Source organism: Hipposideros armiger, unplaced genomic scaffold, assembly GCF_001890085.2.
Source record: "Hipposideros armiger isolate ML-2016 unplaced genomic scaffold, ASM189008v1 scaffold_132, whole genome shotgun sequence".
NCBI classification, from domain to species: Eukaryota; Metazoa; Chordata; class Mammalia; order Chiroptera; family Hipposideridae; genus Hipposideros; species Hipposideros armiger.
Window position 1 is genome coordinate 233,059 of NW_017731482.1, and position 25,764 is coordinate 258,822.

A 25,764-nucleotide genomic window follows, 5' to 3' on the forward strand; every position below is an offset into this window, starting at 1 on the left:
GGGCCTAGCCCTGCCCCGCCTGTCCCAGCCCCGTCAGACTGCCACAGGCTTTTCAGAGCCCTCAGGGAGGCCAGGGCTCACCTCCTTCGCTCCACCAGCACTAGCACCTGGTTCTCGCTGTCCCCTTGGATGGCTGTGGAGGGTCCGGTTGAAGTGAGGCCCAGGCCTTGTTCATGGTCCCCAACCTGCTCCCTCCTGAGGTTCTCTGGGCACACCGCCCCCTGGGACCCACCCGCCAACACATGGGGTTGCTGAGATGCACCCCAAGGGCAGGAGAGAACATGAGAGGGCAGGCTGGCTACTTATGGCCAAGCCAGGGTAGTGTTCAGGATTCCAGGGAGGGACTGGGGGCCTGGGAGTCCAGGATAAGGTGCCCTGGAAGTTGGGGGCCAAAGTCTGGGTCCACGCACAAAGCTCCTGCAGTTTCCGCAGCTGCAACGGCTCTTCACAGGGCCCTTCTGAGAAGATGGCACGGAGCTCAGAGCCAGTGAGGGAGAACCAGCCCTCCTGGGCCCGCTGTAGGCTCAGGCCAGCTTTGTAGGGTAGGCGCCCAAGCCGCTCAAAATCCCGGGCTAGCAGTTCCTCAGCCAGGGGAGGGACAAATGCCTGGTGGGGGAAACAGAAAAAAGTGCATCAGCCAACAGCACTACCTGCCCAGACACCTCTGGTCCTTGGCTTGTGGGTACATGCCTTCTGCCCACCCAGCTGCCTCTTCTCTTCCCAAAGGAAGAACTCAGCACAGTGAATAAACTTAGGTATCATGCCCCACTTCTTTGGAAAAACTTCCTGGATACCAGAGAAGGATGTCCCCATGGCACCAAAGCATTCTTTCCCTCTGATGCCGCATTGATTACACTGCTGTTGCTGCCTGGACCCCACCTGTCTCCCCCACCAGCATGGGAACTACTGAAGAGCCAGGACCAAGACTAAGTCATGTGGTTTGCCAGTGCTCTGAGGACTATCAGGAGCCCCACAGACAACTGATCAGTGAACCAGTGAAGGATAAGAGTCATAGGCCCTCACAGCACAGGGGACACCAGAGGGCACCTGGCCTGGTCCCCAGGGCAGAACTCTCCTCTGCAGGCTCCCTGCCCCCTTTCTCCAGGACAAGGAGCTCGCTCCGCCTGGAAGTAGTACTCTTCATCCTAAGATGGCTCTGTCATTCATTATTAAACACATATTGCGCACCTATGGAATGCAAGGCCCACAGGCCTTCTTCCACATAGTTGAGACAGGTGTCTTGACCTCCCCCGAGAGGGCTGCAGATTATTAGGCCCTTGGCCTGAGAGCCTGCCCTGTATCAGCTGCCCTCCATCCTGGGGGAGCTGGGATACATGATCCACCAGGAGGTCCCACCATATGCCCCGTAGGACTCCCTCCACACCCACCCCCTAGCCCAGGCCCACCTTAGCAATGCACTTGACCCACTCACGAACCAGTTCCGCACTCTCCAGCCCAAAGAGGTATAGTCGTTCTCCCTCTGTGTACACCTCAAAGGTGTGCTCAAAGCTGTAGATACACAGGTCAGGATTCAGGCCCACCCTCCCCAGCCCCAGCCCACCCCCCACATCACTGCCATTCTCTGACCCTCCCCCACCCCCCTGCAATTATTCTCATGAATGCCCTTCACCTGGCCCCCTATGAGCTGGGGGGAAAGCCCATGGCTGGGGCTTCAGGAGACTGATTCAGCCCCTATACAGCCCCAGTTTGCTGTGTGACCCTGGGGAGGTCCTGCCCCTCTCTGGGCCTGTTTCCCTGTCTTCCCAATGCAGGGGTGGGGTGGACCTTACAGCAATAACAGTATGTAATTCTGCCCAGGGTGCTCACCCGTGGGTGCTGGGAGGGGGCACTGCCAGGCACACAATCTCGCTGGCCCGAATCTCCCCGTTGGGGGTCACTGCCCGCTCGTTCTCATAGTAGCTCAGGACCCCGTCACTAAGGACACACCAGCGTCGGCTGAACTCTGGGGAGAAGTCAGGCAGGGAAACGATGAGGGAGCCACTCATCCTCACCTGAACACCACCTCTGCATCCTCCCTGGGCCCCCACTTCCATCTGACTGGTGTCCTCTTCATTCTAAATCACAAGCTTCCACCAATTCCAACCTCTTTCCTACAGCCCTGCGGCCCCAGCCTGGCCCACATCTCCCCACTGGACCACTGCAGTGGCCTCTTCTCTGCTTACCCTGCTTCACTTTTTCAAAAGTGATCTAGCAAAACCAGATTCTGTCCTTCCTCTGCTCGAAACCTTTCCATTAGTCTCCCACTCCTTGTCCTCAGGACAAAGTCTGTGCCTCTCAGCCTGGCATTCAAGGCCCTGCTGGGGGTGCCCCTTCCCACCTCTCCAGCCCCCTCTCTGCAATCCTGGGCACACACCCCACCTACTTGCCTTTGCTCATCCTGTCCCTCCCCACACCCTTCATCCTTCAAGGCTAGGCCAAATGCCACAGAAAGCCTTCCACGCGCCCCTCGCCCGCCTGTGCCCCACCTTCCTTTGCCAGTAGCACCTAATGCCCCATATTCTGCCTCCTCCTATAATGGCTCTAAGGAGACTGACAAGATTCCATAAAGGAACAGAAATGGGAATCTGGGCCAGGAAAAGAAGGAGAAAGAACAGAATGTCAAGGCCATGTAGACTCGTGTAGTTCATAGCATTGAGCTTCACATTGGCTCAGGGCTTCCTGGCGCCCAGGGCAAAAAGCATGACTCAGGCAGTTACATAAATGGCATCAGGGAGAGGGAGGTAGACCAGGACAGAGCACCAGGAGCAGTGAGGTGATGCGTGGCATAGAGTTCCAAAGAAATCTCTCTGGGTGTTGGAGCGCTTCATCTGGAGCCATTGCTTCAACAATGTTCCCACAGCTGATACTGTCTCTTGTCCTGTCTATGAGGACATGACATTGCCCTCTGAGGGTGGTGCATCCCAGAGCCTGCCCTCCAGGCTGGGCTCCCTCCAGGAGAGCCAGCACTGCCTCAGTCACTCTTCATCCTGCAGACATTTGCCAAGGGCCCACTGTGCATTAGGCACTGTTCTAGGCTCGGGGGGCTACAATGGTGGCCAAGAGTAGCTTATATTTCAGTGGAGCACATAGAGTCAATAGACAGATCTATAAAAAGACTGTCAGATAAATGATGTGAAAGTAGGGTAAATAGGGCATGCTATTTTGAATAAAATTGTTGGGGATGAAGTCTCTAAGGGATGACATTTCAACAGAGACCTGATTGAAGTGAGGGACTGACCATGCAGGTATTTGGGGAAAAGCATTTTGGGCAGAGGGTTTAGTGAGTGCAAAGGCCCTGGTGAATATGCATGCTTGAGAAACAGCAAGGAGGCCAGCAAGGCTAGAGTATTGTTGAGAGGAGAGGGGTCAGAGACGTAATGGGGTGGGGTGGTGACGTGGAAGTCCTTGTGGGATGTGGTAAGGACTGTGGATTTACTCAGAGTTGGGGAGAAAATGGAAGGCTGAGAAGAGAGAGAGACAGAGCTTTAAGCTTAGTCCTCAAACTTCCTACATCCACCATGGGCCCACACCCAGTAGGTGCTCAATAAAGGCTTCCTTAGTCTAAAGGAAACTGGCAGTGACATGCTCTTCAGTGCTGTGCCCCACTCCCACCCAGATCAGCCCATTTATTAAGCACCTACTGTGTATCACACTTCTCCACTGGACCATATCCATATCCAGGAAACCCTCCAGGGTGACTATGCCAGAGTGCACATGGCACCCTCATGGGTCTACCAGCCTGGCCAGCCCTGGCTTCTCTGGCCCTGCTGCCATGACAGAATGCCACTTTCCCAAGCACCCACCTTCCCGGGCACGGCGGTCCTGCAGCAGCTTGCCAGCGGAAGCAGTCTTGTAGAGGAAGCCGCTGTGGCTCACAGTTGGTAGGACAATTGAGTAGTGCTTTTCCAGGGGCTTCATCAAATCCAGCCGAGGTACCTCTTTTGGGAAGGAGGGGTAAGAGTGGCTGGTCATGCTTGTCATCTAAGGATGCCCTCCCCCCACTTCCAAGGGGTTGGGCATCTAAGCTTGTATTTGAGTCACTAGCCCCGGCTCCCCTGATTAGCACCTTCAGGCTCTCACTGCCACATCCAGGGTTTTGCCCCAGCCATTCTCCACCTCTCCCCATGTGTGCAAATTCCACCCTGCTCCCAAGGCCCAACTGTAGTACCTCCCCTTCCAGGAAGCATCCCTGACTCCCCAGCCTGGCCCACCCCACTCTCTCTGTTGAGGCACAGGGCCAGCACACTACAATGAGGGGGGCCTCGGGTAAATTCACTAACAATCTCCAGAAGAAGGTTTATCCCAGATGATGCAAAGCCTAAGGAAACAGCCCTGCTCCCAGCAGTCCCAGAGCCCAAGCCAGTTGGGTGGTCTCCTATGCCTCCCTGGACACCTGGGCTCTCTCCAGCCCAGCGCACCCCACCCACCCGTGGCCTTAAGCCCAGAGCCCCGGCCACGGAACTCCACCCTCAGGCCTGGGATGTGGCCCCAGAGGCCAGCCCTGGGCCATGACCAGCAGCGCTCACCCCCACCATTCCCTCCGCACCAACTCTGAATGTGGAAGCCAAGTGGGACCTAACCCCAATCTGTGACAGAGCCCCACCCAGACAAAGCAGCAGACAGGGCTGCTGTGGTAGGTCACCCACACAGAGAAATGCAACACCTACCCCTCACAGTAACACAGACACACACAAACCCCAAAGCTCTCAACACCCCCTGGTACAAGGAAACAGATTCACAGCAGCTCAGAGACGCCACACTGAACACCCGCACTACAGGTCAGGGAGGGGCCCATATATACACAAAGAGATGCAGAGACAGAGACACAAAGGGACATACATATGAAGGGGAAGCCAGATGCACAAATGGACACTGACATGCAAACCCAAACATACCCAAAATCACACACTCTGTTGCACCAAGGCCCTTAGGGAGCTGCAATTAAAGCTCAAGTGGTATGTAATCAAACCTCACAGGGCGATACACAGCCCTGGCGCACCCCCACCTGCAAAGGGCCAGATCCCAGTAGCAGAGAGGCCCCATCCCTTGAGGTGGACAGTCCCACTGGCCACTCACCCGTGGTCCGATTGTTCCGAAGGAATTCCATCTGCAGTGTCTGCCCCGCCTGCTCAGCAAGAGCCAGGGGTGTGGGGGCGTCAGGGTCCCCTGAGAAGCAGTTGACCCCAGCACCACAGCCCAGGAGTGCCTGGGTCTCAGCCAGGTCTGTGGTGGTGACTGCAGCACACAGGGCCTGGGAGGAGGGGAGGAGAGGGAGAGCAGGGTCAGTCCAAGCCAAAATGAGAGGCCAGTAGGAAAGGGAAATGGAGGGGAGAGGAAGAGGAAGGAGGCAACCGGGTCTGGGGGCCCATCCTCAGGTTGAAAGAGGAAAGAGAGAGGAAGAAAGAGAGAGGAGGAGGAAGAGAAAGGCCAAAGCGGGAAGGGAGGGTGAGCAGAGGCCAGGGGTCCCAGCAGCCCAGGTCTCACCCCTGCCGGCAGCCCCCAGGACCCTGTTAGCTGCCAAGCCTGTTCTCTAGAGGATCTCAAGCTCCCTCTGCCTTGTGGAAGAGAAGAGCAGGGTGCTTTGTAGCAAATTCCTCCCACATTTGAATTCCTCACTGCCTGCCCAACCCTCCTGACCAATGGGAGTTGCCGCCCCTTCTGGCTGGCGGGCTAGACTGGGCTGGGCTGGGGGCTGGACGCCTGGGTTCCTGGGAGGTGGAGGCCTGGCTCCCACTGGGCTTCTAGCTGGACTGAGCCGGCCTGGGTGGGGCTACTTGGGGCGAGGGACTGAAGGCTGATCAGAGGTCACAAGTGGCATCCTTCTGCCTCGGAGCAGACTACCTCCCACTCAGGCCAACCCAGACCAGGGCCCAGGGCTTGGCTCCCAGCCTGTCAGGGCCTGGGGCCCATACAGGGCCTCATTTTGAATGGGGTGTGGATGGGGGTGGGTCGGAGAGACCAGCTGTTTTTTATGAGCCTGACAGGAAATAGCATCCCCATCAAGTTCACTGCTTTTGGCAGGATTCAGAAGGAGCAGGACGGGGTGCAGGAGACAGAGGAATCAGTAGGGGAGGGAGACAGACAGATGCTGGGGACATGGCTTTCGCTCAAGGGTTAGGCCTGGCTCCTCCTTGCTTTGCCCCAACTCTCCCTGTGGCCTCGGCATGGCCCTTCTGCCCTCTGGGCCTCAGTTTCCCCATACTCATTACTAGGAGCTGGTGGAAAAGATGAGTTGTGATGTTCAGGAATGCGGGCACAGGAAGAAAGGGGGTTGATCTCAAGGGTCCCTGACAGAGCAGGGAAAAGAAGGTACTCTCAAGGAGCCCCGGAGGCCCAGTGACCTGACCTTGTCTAGCTCCTCTTGGTTGCCAAAGAGCGGGTGGTAGCGGCGGTACTTGCCCTCGAGGTATTTGGCCTCCAAGTGGCGCCGCCGGGCGCTAGGGCTGCTGCTAGGCTGCAGGGCCTCACTGGGGGGCACACTGGCTGCCCAGAAGTGGTTCCCGGCACCATTGCCCAGCTGTAAGAAGAGCTGTGGGTGTGGGCAAGAGGTTAGAGGGGCAGCCTATGATCAGGGGTCTGTGCTCTGCAAAATCTTGGTTTTGAGGTTGTCATGTGAGGGGCTGGGAGAGCCAGGCCACTGGTCCGCTTCCCCATTTGGGGAAACTGAGGGGCAGCCTACCTTTTGGTGGCCTTGGATGTTCCCCCACCAGCCCTGGGCCTGACACCAGTTCCTCAGCTCAGTGACAGGACAAGAGGCAGACAGTCTGACAGGTGGATGCCCAGGCCTGGTGCCTGGTTGGGGGCCTTGCTATTTCCCTACCCAGTCCCACATCTGGAACTCTGTATTCCTGAGGCTATCACAACTTGGGAGAGTGGGTGAGGGGGCCAACCTGTCAGCCAATGGGGTGGGTAGGGCTTTGGGGAACATCTCCTGTCCCTGACATTCCTCTAGGACATTTCCCAGGGGCTGGGCCTGTAGCCCCACTCCCACACAGCTGCAGAATCACTCCTGGAGTCACACACCCCTGCTCCTGGCACCACAAGACAGCCCGGCAATCCTTACCTGGGCTCCTGCAGGGAAAGAGGGCTAAGGGCAAATTCTGGGGAAGGACAGGGGTCTGGCCTTTAACGGACTAGTTTATTCATTCTTTCATTCTGCTGATTATGTGTTCCATCGCCATTTCCTGGGTCCCCCACCTTGCCTCTTTGTCAGGTCCAATGTGGGGTGCTGGGGTCACAGCAGAGAATAAGGCAGAAACAGTCCCTGCCACTATTGACTCATTCTGTGACTTTGGGAAAGTCATCTACTCTCCCTGGGCCTCAATGTCCTCATCTGTAAACTGGGGACTCTAACCCTAACTCACAGAGGATGTGACACCCATATTGTTCAGGAGTCAGAAGCTTTACTGGAGCTATCAGGAAGGCCCTGGGCCCAACCTCCTGTTACAGGTCCTCCCCTATAACACCACACATATCACTACCTGGGAACCCCAAGTACACAGGCACCAGTGTGCATACATGAGTGTGCCCCTAAACTCATACCCACAGGCTCATGTGGGTACAGATGAAATGAAGTAAATGTTTTAGGTTTTGCAGGACACAAAGTCTCTGTTGTATATTCTTTTTTCCTTTACAACCCTTTAAAACTGTAAAAACATTCTTAGCTCACTGGCCAGTTTGCAGACTTTGCCAAAAATCAGCTTTTCCAAAATCCACACCCACTAGATGATCCCAAAGGTCTGTTCTAGTTCCATGGTGCTGAGGTCAGTGAGAAGGGGAGATGGGGTTGGGAGATCCAGGCTGCAGCTAGACCCCAAATACAGGTAACAAGCAAGGGCCTGCCCACCTCGATGAGTGTTTCCGTCCACACCTTCCTGTCCATCTTCAGGCTCCGCACCTTAGAGACGCCAGCACCCATGCCACGGTGTTCCCCTGTAGACAGAGGGCCAAGATAGGGTCATCTGGGCCCTATCGTTCACATAAGCACTCACCTCCCAGCCCCATCCCCCAGGGCTCAACGAGGTGCAGACAGTGAGCGGCCATAGGCAGGACCCAGGGACTAGGCATGCAGCTCCACCGGCACACAGTTCCAGGATCCAGCTGCACACCACTGCCCCCTGCACCACAGACTGAGCCCTGCAGTCATCCCCTGGGCTCCTGCAGCAGGCCTCCAGCTGGCTCCCTACAGCCAGTTTTGACTCCCTATAGGCCACTCTCCGCGCAGCCAAGCAAGAGTGTGATCTCTTCAAAATGCAAATTCCTTTGCTTCGAATCTCTGCTTTAGACCCTCCAATGGTTCCTCGGAATTAGATCTAAATTCCTTACCTGCTTCTTCTCCAACCTCATCTCATGCCTCCCACAATCCCACTCAGCCACTCTCCTCCCTCTTCTAATTTTCCATGCTCATTTCTGTCTCAGGGCCTTTATACTCACTGTTCTTTCTGCCTAGACTCTCTTCCCCATCTCCCCAAGGCTAGCCCCCTCCTGACATTCAAATCTCAGCTGACACAATCATCTCCTGAGAGGGCTTACCACAAACACATTCCCTGCATAGTACCTGTTATTACCTGACACTTCTATTGGTTTGCGTATGTATTTCCTGCCTCTCCCCACTAGGATATAAGCTGCCTATGAGCAGGAACCTTGATTGTCTGCTTTAGGGTTTAGCCTCAGAGCCCAGGACAAAGCCTGGTACATAGTGAGCACTTGATAAATCTCTGTGGAATGAAAAGGGAGGAGGAGCTGGGGCTGGACGGAATACAGCCTTGCTCAGCTGCAAAGCCCATGACGGACCCCTGGAGCAGAGAGTGGGGCTGGGGGCACGAGAAGTGCCTGGCACTGTCTGGCTCTGGCTTCAGCCTCACCTCCTTCACATCCCATCCGCTCATCACCCTCACCTCCATGAGCTAATGCCTTCCTGACCTGGTCTCTGATCAAGTCATTATTTTCCTGCACCCAAACTTCAGAGCCCAAGGCCTCGTGGACATCTGCTCTAGACATCCCACAGGCTTCAGGGTTCTTCACTGAGCTCAGCAACTTCCCAGAAATGTTCCTCCCCGTGGATACCCATCTCCAGCTGCCCAAAGCTGTCATCTGGCATTGGCATCTCCCAAAGGGGCCAAATACCCAGCACCTGGCACAGTGTCTGGCACATGACAGACCCTCAATAAATAGTTGAATATCGATGAATGAATTTTGAGCTCCATCCTTTTCTATCTCATTCTCCTCATCTGATCTGTCACTGGGACTTCTATGCCATAGATCCTAAACACCTCTTGAATGCTCTCCATCCCCCAGACCAGGCCTCCTTCTCCTCCTCTCTCTCATGGCTCCATCAGCAGCCTTCCCGCTAGTCTCCAGTGTTGCCCCCTCTATAATCAGCTTCCACCAACCAGCCAGAGCCTGATGTACAAATCTGACCACGTCCCTCCCACTGCAGCCTCCAATCCCGCTCTGTATTGAAACGCCAGCTCCTCCCTCTGCATGCAAAGCCCTGGCCAGCCTGGCCCCTGCCAGCCCCGCCTGCCTGGCTTTCTGCCATTCTTCTGATGAGACATGGGCGCTGGACCCCAAGAGGCCTAGGCTCAAATCCAGATGCACTTACTTGCCAGGTGACCATGAACGAGCCATTTTTCCTCTCTGTGACTCAGTGTCCCCACCCATGATGTGAAAAGTTGAATCCCTGCCTTGCAATGTAAGAATGCAGCTTAATGCCAATGGGAAAGACTTGGCGCACAGATGCAACTTCATAAATGATGACATCTGACTACTGTCTTTGCTCCAGCCCCTCCAGCCAGATAGACCACCTGTCACCCCAACACACCAGCCCTGTCGTGCCTTGGCCCAGTGCCCCACCCCCACACACACCTGCGCAGCGCTTGCAGATGACGACACAGAGGTTGATGGAGGCCCAGTCAGGTTGGGCAGCCCCGCAGTCAGCACAGAACCTGTTGGGGGCCACAGCCCAGATGCGCTCGGCCACCTCTGAGGTAGACAGGGCCTCGGCAATGGCTCCCTGCATGGCCTCCAGCCATTGGTCCTTCTCTAGCTCCGATTCAGCTGAGAAACTGGGGACACAGGAGTGGGGGTGGGAGTCTATTGGGAAAGGGCTCAGAGGGATTTGGGGGCAGCATAAGGGGCACAGCATAAAGTGGGGGAATAAGGCATTAAGAGTTCAGTCAGAAAGGGAGGCATCCTGGGTCTGTGGGGGAGGTGAGTGTGGACAAAGGCAAGAACACCATGAACCTGAGAGATGTATGGGAGCTGGGAGAGCCCACAGGGGGCTCTGCCCTGTGCAGGGAGTAGACAAGCCTACTGGGAAGAAATGATCCCTGGGCTAAGATTTGACAGATGACAATGGCTTAGCCAGGTAAAGAGGTGGAAGGGCATTCTAGACAGAGGGAACAGCATGTGCAAAGAGGCAGGATGGCACATGGGACATTCCAGGACCTGTGGGCAGACTGGCAGAAAGGAGGCGAGGAGACAGAGAGGGACAAACCTGTCCCAGGCAGAGGCGGTCATAGTGTACCCACAGGACAATGGAAAAGCAGTGGAGGGTTTCAATGGGAGGAGACAGAGATGTCTTCCCCTCTGGCTCTTTCCTTCCCTGCAGCCCCCAAGTCCAGTGTTTGGTTCCACCCGCAACTCGCTGCCATGGCCAAGAAAGGCATTGCTGCTGCAGATGTAATGGATATTAATACTGCTTTATGAGAGGTGTTGCAGACCGCCCTCATCCATGAAGCTGTCAAAGCCTTAGGATTCAGGCTGTTACAGACTGAACTGTGTCCCCATAAAACTCATAGGTTAAAGCCCTAATTTCAATGTGACTGCATTTGGAGATAGGGCCTTCAGGGAGGTAATTAAGGTCAAATAATGTCATAAGAGCGGGTCTTTAATCCAGCAAGACTGGAAGGGACACCAGACAGCTCTTTGTCTCCACATGGGCACAGAGGAAAGGCCGTGTGAGGACACAGTGAAGAGGCGGCCGTCTACAAACCAGGAAGAGAGACCAACCCTGGCGGCACCTTAACCTTGGAGTTCCAGCCTCCAGAACTGCGAGAAAATAAACTACTGTTGTTTAAGCCCCCCAGTCTGTGGTATTCTGTCATGGCGGCTAAGCTAATATGCAGGATTTGAACCCAGGTATGGCACAGTGCCTCAGAGGTGGCAGCTAAAGGCCTGGCAGTGGGTGAGCCTGCCCAGCCAGAGGACAGAGGACAGACAGACCACTCAGGAATGGATGAGGTCAGAGGAAGCCAAGATGGTACAGTCTTAGAGGCTCAGGGAGGAGCGCTCAAGACTAGCCCCAGGAGACACGGAGGGAAGAGCAGTCTTTGACCTCAAGTAAGTCTTGATGACAGACAAACACTTCCAAGGAAGCAGGGCCGGCTGGAGGGGACAGCAGGGTAGATGAGTGGTACAGAAAGCCACTATGGGCAACTCTGGGAGCAGTGGGGGGAGGGGGGGCGGCCGGACGGTGATGACCAGAGAGGGGTGGGAAGAGTGGGATTTCTTAGAAGGGAGGGATCAGAGCAGGCTAGCAAGTGAAAGTAAAGGACCAGTGAGGTGGACAGGGCTGGGAAGGGAGGAGAGAAATCCATCCTTGAAGAGGAGCGGCTTCCCACATATGCAAGAAAAAAACCGTGGGAGGGAATGGGGATGCAGGTGAGAGACGGAGGCTCACCTGAAAATGCGGTAGGGGGTGGTGAGGTCGAAGCTGCGCCGGTCCGCTTCCTTCACGTTGCCCACGCTCATGTCAATGAAGGTGATGCCGACACCCAGGTGGTACTCCTGGCAGGCAGGTAGAAAGCAGTGAGGGCAAGGCCTGGGGGGAGGGGCTCAAGGCCCCGGAAAGGGGCAGAGGAGGGGGAGGTGGTACTTTAGGGACTTGAAAGTGGCTAGGAAAGAGGTAAGGGAGGGTTCAGGAATCTGGGCAAGGGTCCACTAAGGAAACAGACCCAGAGTCAGAGGCCATGTAGCAATAGGTAGGGAATGATGGGACGGTAATGCTCAGAAACCAGGCCGGGGAGGGGGTTAGAACTAGGGGCAGGTAGGGGGCAGGCCAGGGCTGGGCTCCATCAGGGGAGGAAAGGAAAAGGGCAGGGCTGAGAGACCAGGTAGACACGGGGTGGGGCTGAGGGCCCAGGATGGGCATGGAGCAGAGGAGAAGTTTAGCAACCTGGCCTACCCCTTCGTACCTCCAGATTCTTGTAAAGCTGCACTTTGTCCCCAACCACAGTGACATACAGTTTATTCTTGAAGCCACGTAGCTCTAGGTTGCCAGCACGGTCAGGTGGCTCTGAGCCTTGAACACCCAACAGAGAAACACTAGACAGCCGGGCACGGGCACGCTGCTCAGCCACCGCCTGCTGTAGGGCCTGCATCCACTCCTTCCTCTCCGCTGTGGGCAAAGGGGAAGAAATAGGCCTGAGCTCAGCCTGGCAAGGGACTGCCGAAGAACAAGAAAACCCACCCAGACTGGCCCACCCATCTGACTATCTCTGAGCTCTCTGACTTGGACAACCTCAGGCTCCAATCCCGGCTGTGCCCCTTAAAACTGGGCAAGCCACATAAGCTACCATGAGTGGCTGGCAGCCGGCTTGAGCAGCCGGCAGCCAATGTAAGCTGCCAAGAGCCGCCGTGAACGGCTGGCGGTCCAGAAGCTGGTGACTGATCTGCCTCAGCCGGGAAGAGCTCAATGATAATACCAACATGGGCCAGTGAAGCGATGTCCTCCACAACTAGACGAAGACCCAAAGGACAGCAACTCGTCTGTTCCCCTCCCCCCGATTCCCCAGTGCTGTTCCCCTACCCCAATTCCCCAACAAAAAAATCTAAAAAAAAAAAAAACCCCTAAAAACTGGGCAAGACACTTAGCCTTTCTGAGCCATTTCCCCCTGTAAACGTAACGTGGTTCTGAGGACTCGACGGGTGTCTCAAGCATAGAGCCAGTCAGAGGGTACCCCTTCACCTCCCCCACCTCACAGAGGGTGGACTCCTCTCTGGGTTTGATGTCCCCTGGTTCTCCTCCCCCCTTAGCCAAACTGCCAGTCTCTGGCCTGCCCCACTCCACACCATCACTCTCTGCCCGGAAGGCAAAGGTCCGGTTGTTCGTGATCACTTCAAACTTCTGGTCCCCAATGGCAGCCACGCGGGAGATGCAGGCCACAGCGATAAAGCGCTTAGAATAGGTGTCCTGGGGAAGAGAGAAGACCTGTACTGTGGGGGATCCCCAGAGTTCCAGCCCCTCCCTGCTCCCTTAACTTTAGTTGAAATAAAGTCTGTAGCCCTATCTCCCACAAGTGGTCAGGGGCAGCCCCTATCCTGACCACAGCCCACGGCTGGTGGATGGGCCAGAAAAACATGGTTCCAGGAGTCAGGCCGGAGCTCTGGTGAGGACTCATATGGGGAGGGACTCTGTCGGGTCCAATATCAGGGTTCAGCCTAGGGCCAGGCTGGAGCAGGGGTTGCAACAGGGACCAACACAGGCCTTACCTTGTTACTATCAAAGTATCGCAGGTAATCAGCATCCAGTCTCACCCATCGCTTTTGATATATGTAAGATCTGGGGAGGCAGAGGCAGGGGGACAATGGAACAAATGATCGGGGATGAGGGGAGAGGCTCCAGGACTACCCCAGCTCCCTCTGTCAGCCACAAACAAAGTTAGGTTCAAGGGGGGAAGGATCCCAAATGGAAGGATCCCAGTGGGAAGATGAACTTTATCTACAGCAAGAGTGGTTGAAATTGGGCTCAGAGCATTGACTGCCCAATATTAAGGATAATAAAACACAGGTCTTGTGGGGATCATCAGCGGTTACAGTCTGCATGGAAAGAGACCTGCTCAAATAACCTTGACCCCTCTGGTTTTCATGTCCATGAAACCAGTATACTAGAGCACTGTGTAGCCCATGCAGAGCACCAGCAGGACCCGCCAGGTTTCACTCACCCCTGTGGTGGGTTCTTGTCCAGCCAGCCAGTTTTGATGACTGGTGTGGTGGGGGTGGGACCCCCAGGCAGTTCATCCATGGGGTGGGGTGGGAGCTGGGGGGTCAGGAAGCTGCTTGGCAAGGATGAGCTCAGGCTACTGGTGTGCCATCCACCACTGGGGGAATAGAAGCGGGAATGAAGGGACGGAGTAGGGGCTCCAGTGGGGTGGGGGCTGAGGAGATGCGGGGCGGGGCTGGGCTGGGCTTGGGGAAGGAGGGGGACTGGATGGGAGAGCCACCCGAGAGAGATGGACACTCACTTGGGGACACCCTCATAGGCGTGGTCATCCTCATCTTCATCCCCTTGGTCGTCCCCCGACAGCTCTTCGCCCTCGCTCAGCAGACTGGCCACACGCACAGCACGTGGGGCTTGGCTCACTGGGAGCTGCTCCTGGCCCCACAGACCCACTCAGTGTCATGCTTCCCTTCAAGCCCCAGATCACACCCATCCAGGGGCTGCCACAACCCTTTCTGTCCACTTCATCCCAGACGCACACAATTCAGCACTTTTACTTCTGTTTCCTCACATTCCCCTCCCCCCACAAGCAGACTACACAGGGACCAAGTGAGACAGGGCCACACCAGCCCAGATCAGAGACAAAAACAGCAACACTCAGGGATGGAGAGTTAAGACACTCAGAGAGAAGGTCACATGGGAACACAAAAGTGAAACAAAGACAGAGAGGAACAGATATTGCAAGACAGCTGTGCTCAAAACACCAAGAGAGAGAAGAGGCCACACACAGCCATCGAGATGCAGCTGAAGATTGGAAGTGGAGCCACAAACCAGAGCCCCCAGATTCCTGGCCCAGCACTGGGACTTGGAATCCTGTGTCTGACCCCTGACCTCTGCATGGCAAGACAATGAAGCGGGGAAGGAAACTCTCCTGGAAGCGTTGCCCATTCTCTAGCTGGTGGTCCACAGGGTCTGAAAGGCAGCTGGGCAGCCAGCCCTCCACACTGATGGCAAACAGCCTAAACCCTAACTACCGCCTGACCCACCTTCTTGGTCATCACGCCAGCTGGGGCCCCCAGCCCCTCGTCTGGGGCCTCATCGTAGTCAGAGTCATCTGGGGAGAGAGGGGGTGGGGGAGACTCAGAAGCAAGGAGCCTGGCTTCCCCTCCTGGGCATCTGGGCCTGGCTTTACAAAGGCTACCCCAAGCCCAAGAGAGCACCCCTTCCAATCCCCACCTTGGCCTGGCTTCCAAAAACACAGGCACAGGGGACAGGAAGTGCTATTTATACTCTCAGGGCCTCACAGGAAGGTACCGGGGATGCCTGGCCACCACAGGCGATCTGAAGAGGTGGCAAGCTTGGGGGTCAGGGGCCGGTACTGCCTTTAAAAAGGCTTAAAGAAGCAACACAAATCAAGAAAAATACAAGGTCGGACAATTAAGTTTGCAAACTTGTTGCAACAATGTTGCTAACCTTTTTTTGATAACAGAGGGATTATTCATTATGAATTTGTACCAACTGGACAAACAGTTAACCAAATTTACTATTTGGAAGTGTTGAAAAGGCTGCATGAAAAAGTTAGATGACCTGAACTTTTCGCCAACAATTCATGGCTCTTGAGTCACGGTTCACCCGGCACTGTCTGTGAGGGAGGTTTTAGCCAGTAAACAAATAACTGTATTGGAACACCCTCCCTACCCACCTGATCTGGCCCCCAATGACTCTTTCTTTACCCAAAGGTTAAAGGAAATATTGAAAGGAAGACATTTTGATGACATTCAGGACATCAAGGACATAATATGATGTCAGCTCTGATGGCCATTCCAGAAAAAGAGTTCCAAAATCGCTTTGAAGGTGGACTAAGCACTGGCGTCAGTGCATACCTTCCCAAGGGGAGTACTTCAAAGGTGACCATAGTGATATTCAGCAATGAGGTATATAGCACTTTTTCTAGGATGAGTTCATGAACTTAATTATCTGACCTTGTAGACAACCCCAGGGGCAGCAAACCATCCACGACTGTGGAAAATACTCCGAGACCTTAAACCACGGGCTACTCAGAAAGTTTGCCACGTGCTCACCCCTAACAGTCTGTAGGTCAGATATGTGGGTAGTGTCTCCATTTTGAAGATCAAGAGAATGATGCTCACCTGTCCAGGGCCACACAGGAGGTCGGAGGCAGGACCCAACAGAAAGGGGAATGGGAACCTTGTATTCCCTGCAGACTCCTCAAGGGCCAGATCCCAGGCCACCCACCCAGAGCCCTAGGCCTGGCTTTGGCACTCACCAAACTCCGGGAGCAGGCGAAGAGGCTTCGGGGGGATATCTGGGGGGCTGGAAGACAGGGCCTGGGGAGGCCCCCGGGGGAAGGTTGCCAGGGGCTCCTCAGGCTCTGGCTGAGGAGGGGATGACAGTGGTGGTGTCAGTAACTCCTCCTCTTTGGAGGGAAGACTGTGAACAGATGAAAAGGTGGGCAACAAGGGGTTAGCTCGGAGTCACTGAGTCACTGGGCAAGTATCACTAAGCGACAGAACCAGGACTCAAACCCACTGGGCCCCCAGTTTACCTGAGCTTCAGCAAAACTCATTCATTCCACAAACTCAGACAGGAGCCCTCCTCTACACAAACTTCCTCCCCTTACTCCTCTGTCCCAAACCCTGCAAGCTCCCCAAAGCCTAAAGCAAGCAGGCACCTTCTTTGGCTGCATTGCTGTGACATGGTCATCTGTCCCCAGAGCTCTAGCTTTTAGCCACATGTACCCACTAGGTCTCCACTCTAGAAGAGGGGTGAAGACCAGAATAAGGTGTGGGTGGGCTGCATTCTAGCCAGGCGACTCAGGGAAGGCTGGAGGTAAGGCTTGAGCTGAGCTTTTGAGCATAAGAAGGTGTTCATTGGCGAATGGATGGAGAAAAAATGAAATGGGCATCAAGGCCAAGGGCACAGTTTAGAGCATCAGAAACCAGGTCCTGAAGCCTTGAATCGTGGGTCTCTGGCTTAAGGCTACCTTCTCTCTTGTCCCAAACATGGATATTCACCATCTCCAAGATGCCCTCGGATCTCTCAAACTCACCTCATCCCACCACACTCCTCTGCACACCAGCTCTTCACCTCTGCTATCTCTCCCACAGAACCATTCCCTGACTCTCCAAGGCCAGGCTTGGGGCCTCTGGGCTCCCACAACCATGTGCTCTTGTCTGTCTGTCTCAGCACAGATCACACGGTTCCCTGCAGTCTGAAAAGTCACCCAAAAGGCTTTGACATCAGAGACGTGGATCTGAACCTTGCCTCAGTCTTAGCTCCTGTGTGTCCTGGGGTAAGCACCTAGCCTCTCTGAGCCTGTTTCCTCTTCTGTAGAGTGGGGACTATATCACCAACCTGGCATGGTGGTTGGGGGATTAACCAAGACAAGGCATGTCATGTGCCAGCACACAGGATGCACAGGGACGACCAGATGGAACAAGGCACCTGAGCCCTAGAGGCCTGGCACCACCTGTAGTCTCTACCAGTGTCCAGCAGGGGGCCAAGAAGGAGTGCCAGAGTGGGAAAAGCTCAGCCTGGTCTAGTGCCCAGTGTTCCTGGCAGCGGCTGGTAGTGCGTGATTACTGTGAAAGCGAGGAAGGGCTGAGGCATGCTCATGATGCCAGGCCTTTGCGCTTGCGGCTGCCTCCTCCAGAAGTACTATTTTCCCTGGTCTCTGACTGGGCTACATCTCCTTATCCTTTAATTCCAAACTCAAGTCCCCCATCCCTGAAAGCCTTTCCTGACCCTTCCTTCATGCTGCCCCAGTCCCTTCCCATGCTCCTTTCTGTTATGAGCTTTAGACAAATTATCTCAAATAAACATTTTTTTTTAAGTATCTCCTTCCTTTGTGCCAGGTATTGTGCTAACATCTACGCCAGGACCTGACCCCGGCCTCTACCGTCTGCATGCTTCTTGGCCACGTGGCTACCTCCATACCACCCTGGACTCCAACAGTCTCTTCCCCATGTGTGGACAAAGAATGAACGTGACCCTTTCCCTTTCGGTGTGAGAATTGGGCCTTCAGCAAGCTTCGGCACTCGGTTCCCCCAGAAACCTGCTAAAGGTGGTACGTCAGCCCTGTTCCTTCCTAGGCAACACTGCCTTTAACAGAAGTGGCCTGAGTAAGGAACTGCACCTGGACTGTGAGAAACTGTTTAAGCAGTCTCTTGACCTGGTGGGCTTCCCTGAGTGTGGTGGCTTGTAGCTGGGTACATCGCATGCAGGGACCTAAAACTAGGCCTGTGGGGTTTTTAGAAGACATATTGTCCCCTTCAGACAAGAATTTCTAGGCCAAGGTGGCTCTCACACTTGTCTGCTGTGAGTCTCAGTCCTCTGAACTGTCGTCCCCTGGAGGGCCACAGAGAATGGCTCTTGGACAGCTGTGTGTTGACATGGACCGCCGTGGCATTGACCACTATAAGGACCTCACATCAGAGGAAGACCTGCCACAGCCCTGGTGGTCAGCTGTTCTCTCCCTATGTGCTTCTCAGGGAATCTGATGCCAAGTGGGCCTATGGAAGTGTTGAGGGCATGAATGTTTAGCTGGACGTAAGAAGACCCCCTGGTGGGCACTGCACCAGGCTGTCTCCCTCACTTGAACTTTAGGACTGGACAGCATTGGACTTGACTCTCTTCCCACAGCCCCAGTACGGGGCCTGGTTGAGTCAGCAACAAGAGCATGTTGACTAGGTGGGTGGGCATACAGACGGATGGACGAGTGGGTGGATGGATGAATGGATGGATGGATGGAGGGACAGAAGGAAGGAAGGACGGGTGGGTGGATGGGTAGATGAATAGGGTGGCCATGAGAGTTGAATAGAAAGCAAATGAAAGGATGAATGATGACCAAAAGACTGAGTGGAGTGCCCACAGGCCCAAGGGCATGACCTGGGGTACTGACCCCCAACTGGTCAGATGCAATGTCCTTGGAGACCTTTTGACAGACAAAGCAATCTATCACACAGCCTCCCAAACAACAAGAAAGGGCCCTTGAGGGCCCGGCCTGATCAGCTGAAAGCATAACCCTAAGCTACTGGGCCAGGACCAGTCCAACTGGCCCAGAGGAGGTGAGGACAGGCTCCGCCCCTCCCAACCAAGCAGGGCTGAGTGGGCCTGGCTCCCTGACTGAGTGCCAGCACTGAGGGGAAGGTGGTGGCAACAGAGCATCCTCAGAACCCAGCAGCCCCGGCCCTCCCACCTCTGCCCCCAGTCTTCCCTCATCAGATCATCTGTGAGGAATCTGCCCATCTGAGGCCTCTCTAGCATGTGGACTCCCTGAGGCAAGTGCCACACTACCTTGTTCACTATGGTATGCCTAGCACTCAGCAGGGATTAGTAAATAAATGAAGACCTGGATTAATTAATTCTTATTAATTATGCATGTGTATGTATTCCCAGCCATCTCCTAAGTGCTTTACATGGAGTCATTCATTTACTCACCACAACAGCTCTATAAAGTATGGCCCACTGTTCTCACTTTACAGATGAGGAAACTGAGGCAGAGACATGAAGTAATTAGCCCTTCACCCCACAGCTGGGATTTGCACCCAGGTCATCCAGCACCACAGCCTGCAAACTCAACCACCAGGGGCAAATGAGACCACAGCCCGGATCTGAGGGCTCCTCTGAGGCCAGCATCCTCACACCTCACCCCAACTCAGGATCTAGGCAACTCTGGGGCTGACGTTTGGTCCAAGAAGGAATGAGATCGCAGCTCTGATAGGCACTGTGATCATGGCAAGAAGGGAGCGTGGAACAGATGCAAAGGGCTCCTCTCCCAGCAGAGCCTTTGCAGGGAAAGAACTATATGCCAAGAAGATGGGGGTAAGGGGACTCCTCGTGGACATCCAGACCTCACTCTAGCCACCTCCTCCAGGAAGCCTCCTGGCTGACCCCCGCCTGCCTCCATAGGGGACCAGGCCATGCTGAGTCAAGGCCGAGCCCAGGAAAGGAGAAGTGGTGTCAGGAAGGCATAGCATGTGGGAAAACCCCAGGGGAAGAGGCAGAGACCACAGCGTACCCTCACCCCAGCTGGAGTCTTGCCTACTCAGTGCCTGCATCCCTAAGAGCAGCCCCAGCTACAATCTGCCACTGAGGCCCAGCTGGGATGTTTCCCATTGACCTCTGACCTGCAGACCAGAAGATCAGTCCCAACCCTGAGCCTGTGCTCAGTGGCTCCACCTCCAAGCCTTTGCTCAAGGCTTCCTCATCATTATCACTGCCCTCTCCGTACCATCTCGGCCTATGCAAAGCCCATCTGCACCTCAAAACACAGCTCAATTGGCCTGGCCTCTAGGCAGCCTCCAGGATGCCAACACGGAGCTGTGTTCCCCCTGCCCCCATCCCTGGTTCCCCTGCTCCTTCAGCCATTTTCTCCTCTATCCAAGTGACATGTGGACCCATCCACTCTCCCCACTATGCCCATAGCAAGACCAGACACTCCTGGCAAGGGCAGGGGCTGATCCACCCCAGCCTGGGTCATCAGCTTCAGATTTGTCTTACGAGATTAGGGCAAATACACAGCCAACCTTATACCTAGGGGTTGGGAAACAGGTGAGGGTCCCAAACCAGAATGGATAAGAGCAGGGAGATCATATAATTAGTCGTATAAACCAGAACATTTCTGGGAGTTAAAAGAGGCACCATTAATAACTTCGCCAGCCCAAGAGGTGTAAACAGGGCCTGTCCCAGGCAACATGGGATGTGTGGTTACTCTAGTTAAGAGACAGATTTAGAGCCAGGCAGACCTGGGCTGGAATTCCAGCTCAACCACTCGTCGGTTTGTGACCTCACAAAGCAGGTCACTTCATCGTTGAGCCTCAGTTTCCTCTCTGCTCTACTTCCAAGCTTACTGATCGTTCAATAAGGAAAGCCACTCCCACATGTCATTGGCACTATTTTTTCACCCTAGCTGTGATTGAAGGAGGCACAGACCACACAGGCTGGGCTACGAACCTGCTTTATAGCCGCCTCCTCCACAGGGGCCCGTGACTGTCCCTTTATATCTTTGTCTACATCAATCTCCGGCAAAAGGAACTAGGCCTCACCATAAGGGCAGGTAGGCCACAGAGTGGGGCAGTCTTAATCTCTCAGGCTAACCTTGAACACGTCCTCTGCTCACATTCCAGCCATCCTTGACTGTGCTGCATTCCATAAATGCATATGTCCAGGCCTTTGCATATGCTGTTCTTTCCACCCTCCCCTGTCCAGATACCTCCTACTCCTCCTTCAAGAGATCCAATTATACATCCTCTACCTCCACTTTGTGCCTCCCCTCATGCCCCAAGCTGGGATGGGGTCTTCCCTTGGGGCTCCTCCAGCCTCCACACTTCTGATCACTCAGTATAGTTGTGTCTGTCAATGCTTGTTTCACTGAACTGACAGAAGACCAAGGACCCTGTCCTGGCGTCAGAACCTTCCCTCTAACGTGTCACACAGGCCTTGGAGCGACCCAGGCCAATCCCAGCTCCTGGACTCTCCCCAGTAAGGCCAAGAGGTAGGGTCAGGCCCAGTGGACACATCTGTCTCCTACCCTGACCTCCCCTCCCACAAGAAAGCCTTCCCAGCTGATACTTCCTCATTTGTGCCCTGGCTGTGCAAGGCCTGAGTCTCCGTTCTATGCTTCTTGCTTCCTCCACAGCTGCCCCTGTCCTTCCTTCTCCATCATGAGACCAAAGTTCAGCCCCTCTAGCACAGTTCTGTTCTGTTTACTTCTGCCCAGGCCACAGCATAGAAAACGCTTCCTGGCATTTGACTTGCTTAGATGTGATATCTGTGACATGCCTCTCAGCTTTTGCACATGCTGTGAGCCCCCTCAGGCCAATCCCTCCCCATGTCATGCCATCACCCAACACAGAGGGAGGCTTCAGTGAGCATGCTGAATGATCACCACCCCACTAACGTCCTGATCACTAACGAAGGTCAGCAGCTCCTCCACCGCTCCACAGAGCACTGCCTCATTAACCTGGCATCCACCTTCACATTTAAGGCTTCACCCAGCTCTTTTCTCCCTGGAACAAGAGCCGCTACTTGCTAAGTATTCACTATGTGCCAAGCATTCCGCTGGGGGCCTTTTTTCATCTAATCCTCACAATGACCTGGATCATCAACTCCACTTTTCTCAGTACATGCCTCCTCCTCCAGGAAGTCCACCCAATTGCTCCCTCCTCTAAACTCACACAGCCTTTTGGGCCCTACATGGAACATCTACCACCAGGCTTACAGTGAACTTCCTCACAGGCCAGCCCTGCTGTCATGGGCAGGAGGCAGAGGCCTGGCTCTCCCATGGCAGCTCTATGCGCTTTCCAGGCCTGATCCTGTCCTGGCTACAGAGGGTACCAGGGTGAGGAAATTCAGACCTCAGGGAGCTCCGCACCACTATACTGACCCTCTCCCACAATCCCGACTGCCCAACCCAGGGCTGGCCTGGCAGGAGAAGAAGGTGCAGGTATTCTGATGGGCCCTATGAAAAGATGAGCTGAGGACGCAGGGCAGGATTGGGTACACAGACAGGACCTGGTTAGAGGCATCTCTATGTCCCCAGTCACCTAAGCGCAGGGTTGTTGAGTTCATTAGGGATCCATGGCAATTTGGGGGGGGGGGGCCAGCCCAGCCCTCCAACAACACAGGCGCCCACCACGCTACCAGTCCTGGGGAGGAAGGGGAGGTATCAAGCCAACTCAGTGCCAGCCCTCGGCAGGTCTGACCTATCACCCTGGACTTGGGGGGAGGGTGAGAAGGTTCAGGTAGGAGCTGTCCAGAGCCACAGCACTCTTGAAATTGACCTTGAAAGAAGCCCACCTAAGCCTCCTGAGACAATCCTCAGTGGCGGGTGGAGATCCAGAACTGAGATTAACACCAGGTCCCTGGAGGGCAGAGATCCTACAGAGGGGTCTGTGCAGCCCAGCAAACAGGCACCAGGAGCTTCCAGTGGGCCCGGGAGAGAAGCGTATGGGGAAATGGAAACTGGAAAACCCAGAGAGGAGACGAAAGGAAAGGGCAGGAGAAAAACAGAAAATGTGGAGAAAGTGAAAGAAGAGAGGAAATTCTGAGAGCAAAAAAAGGAATAGGGAGGAGAACACCACAGAAAATGCGGCCCGGAGGTGACAAACAGGAATTTCTGCGTTCCCAGGCCCTCAGGAGCCTCCTTCCCCACCCCCACCCCCGGGCGCCTGTCAACAGCCCAGCCCAAGGCTGCCCCTTGCACCCCTTGCTCACCCTCAGATGCCTGCCAGGTCCTGAGCCTGAGGACTCCCAGCGTGTGCGCAGGTGTGCTGTGTGCCTTCCCGGGGAGCCCGTGTCCAACCTGGGCTGGTCTCGCAGACAGCCGGCCCCTATTCCCGGGGTGTGTCTGAGTCCAGGTGTGACTGTGCGCCTGTGATTTGTGTCTGAGTGTCTGTGATCACTTGTCTGAGTGTGTGTTTCTATGTATAACTGTGGATTTGTCCAGGAGTAGTGAGTTAGTGAGTGTATGTGTGTGTCTGCTTCCAGCTCTGGGCTTCCTGCTCTCTACCTCCCCCACCCCCTGCAGCCCTGGCCAACACTTCCTGAAAACACTGACTGAGAAACAGAGAAAAGTCACCCAGAATCCCCTGGGGCAGACACTTCTTCCCCGCCCCCAAGTCACCCCACCTCCCCGCCCCCCAGCTGGAATGGGAAAAGGCACCCCAGTGCCATCTAGCAGGGACTTACAGAGAGGACGCCCAGGAAAGCCCGGGCCCTGGCTGGGAAAGAGGAAGCCCAGAGAGGCGGAGAAAGAGGCTCTTTGAAGGGAGCAAGTTCTGCCCTGGCAACAAGTGATCAGTCTTCAGGAAGACCAAGGATTGGCTGGGCTGCAGGGCAGTCAAGGGCACAGGTAGGAGGCCTTGCAATGTGACCCCAGCTAGCAGCTGCCTCCTCTTTGCAAATATTCTACCTTACTGTGGTATCTTACTGTAGCATCCAAGTATCAGAGGAGGAAACGGAGGCCCACATCAGTCCAGGAGAGGCTCTGTGGAGCGACCCTGAACCCTGGATCAGAAACGGCCCCTCTACCACTCTCAAGGAAGCAGGCTCAGAGAGTTCACATTTATGAGACCTGGATGGGTAGATTGGGCCTCTGGCCAGAAGCAGGGTCTGAACATCAGCTTCCCTCTGCTGGGCTACATGACCCTGAGCAAATTTCTCAGCATCTCTGGACTTGCCAGCAAGTTCCCTATCACAGGCTTAAATAAGGGCGGGGGTTCAGACCCTTTGGAGGTGAAGTGGGGTCCTCCTAGGCCAGGCAGAATGGTGAGCCTGGTTCTGAGAGTCATAACCTAGCTGGGGCAGGGAGGAAGGGACCCCATTCTGCTTGTTTTCTGCCTGTCTTCACTGAAGGCCTCTTCCTTTCCAAGAAGGCTAGGGTGAGAAGGTTGGGTGGTGGGAAGGGTTCTGGGGTGGTGAGTTCAGAACACTTTAACCCTATTGTTCAGTGTCCAGTGGGCACTGAGGGTACTCTGCTGAGTCAGCATGGGCAGCACATGTGCTCAGTACCTGCAGTACAGAAGCTTATGCAGGCCTCGTCTCTTCACTTACACATCAGATACTTTCTCAGTGCCTACTCAGCACCTGGCACTATTCCAGATGGTAGGGATTCAGCAGTAAAGAAAATCAACAAGGTTCTCGGCCCTGACGGAGTTGACAGTCCAATGACTCTTCTTGGCATCACCTGCACACGCATGTACACACATTGGCTCACACCTGACAGTACAACAATACCACACACACTAATTCACCTCCCACAGCAGGCACACTTGAAAATGGATTCATACTGTTGGAGTCCCCACCACACCAGCACACATGGACATATGTATGAGCACAGGGCTGGTGAACTCGCGCACACACACCACGGCAGGCCACCACTGAAATGGCATAAATCCCCACATACGTTTACATAGCAGAATCACACATCACCTCCCTTAGAACCTGTGTCGATGTGTAAATAGACACTACTACCCCGACAGCTTGCACAAACATGCACACCTATGGATGCACACACGCAAATTGGCCAGGCATGCCCTCACACGAAGTGATTACCTCAATCATATACACATGCACAAACAACAGATAATCCCAAATTCCGATGGGAAGCCTGGTGATGAGTTGGAGTCATGCAGAAATGCTCACTCAGCCACCACATGATCTGGTGTAAGAGGTCCTAAGGTCGAGAGAATGAGATCCCTGTCACCAGAGGATGCAAACAAGAACCAAGGAAGGCCACATCAGGAAACGGGGACCCCTGCAAGGGGGGGCCGTAGCAGGCCAGGTTGAGCAGTCTCCCATCAAGCACCATGGAGCCTGGGGGTCATAGGAAGGGGCTATGAGGGGACAGAGCTCCATCCAGTCAGGCTCCATTCTGGCCCCTACCCTGCCCAGCCTTCACTTGGTACACATACTCGTACATGAGGTTCCATCTGCTGTGAGTTTCTCTACTACTGGGCTTTAAAGACTTTGTACACCCTGGAAGCCTAGGGCACTAGGACTACAGAGGCCCACAATTCCCAAGGTCAAAGGCCCCAGGACATAGGAGATCAGGCTTGATGGCTCACCTCCCACCACATTCTGCCCTAAGGAATAGTCCCAAATTGAGGGAATAACTCTACAAATTATCTCCTAATGGAATGAACTGTGGGTCCTCTAGCTACAAGGGACCAGATTCCTAACCATGGGAGGTTGGCCTCCCCCAGAGGTTGGTTAAGTAGCTAAGTTTAGACAGAGGCTCTGAGAGTTGGGGCTGGTACCCTGGGACATAGATAGGACCTTTGCTCTATCCAGCAAGTCTC

The 25,764-nt window shown here is 54.8% G+C and overlaps 1 protein-coding gene across 8 annotated transcripts in view; it reads right to left on the reverse strand.

Annotated features, from left to right (window-relative positions):
* Positions 1-25,764, reverse strand: part of ARAP1 (ArfGAP with RhoGAP domain, ankyrin repeat and PH domain 1) — a 62,129-nt gene that overhangs the window by 11,753 nt on the left and 24,612 nt on the right. For 5 of the 8 annotated variants that reach the window (XM_019649410.1, XM_019649413.1, XM_019649412.1 and 2 more), the window contains exons 4-20: positions 16,230-16,393; positions 14,989-15,056; positions 14,247-14,377; positions 13,947-14,102; positions 13,495-13,564; positions 13,075-13,195; positions 12,198-12,400; positions 11,684-11,790; positions 9,868-10,067; positions 7,847-7,932; positions 6,347-6,529; positions 5,077-5,251; positions 3,804-3,938; positions 1,828-1,963; positions 1,407-1,509; positions 411-606; positions 82-133 (exon numbers count right to left, since the gene is read on the reverse strand). In XM_019649410.1, the coding sequence (XP_019504955.1) occupies positions 82-133; positions 411-606; positions 1,407-1,509; positions 1,828-1,963; positions 3,804-3,938; positions 5,077-5,251; positions 6,347-6,529; positions 7,847-7,932; positions 9,868-10,067; positions 11,684-11,790; positions 12,198-12,400; positions 13,075-13,195; positions 13,495-13,564; positions 13,947-14,102; positions 14,247-14,377; positions 14,989-15,056; positions 16,230-16,393 (2,286 nt within the window). Of the gene's footprint in view, positions 1-81; positions 134-410; positions 607-1,406; positions 1,510-1,827; positions 1,964-3,803; positions 3,939-5,076; positions 5,252-6,346; positions 6,530-7,846; positions 7,933-9,867; positions 10,068-11,683; positions 11,791-12,197; positions 12,401-13,074; positions 13,196-13,494; positions 13,565-13,946; positions 14,103-14,246; positions 14,378-14,988; positions 15,057-16,229; positions 16,394-23,179; positions 23,508-23,653; positions 23,720-25,764 lie in introns of those variants that run through there. The other 3 variants (XM_019649415.1, XM_019649414.1, XM_019649416.1) reach the window with 3 other exon arrangements.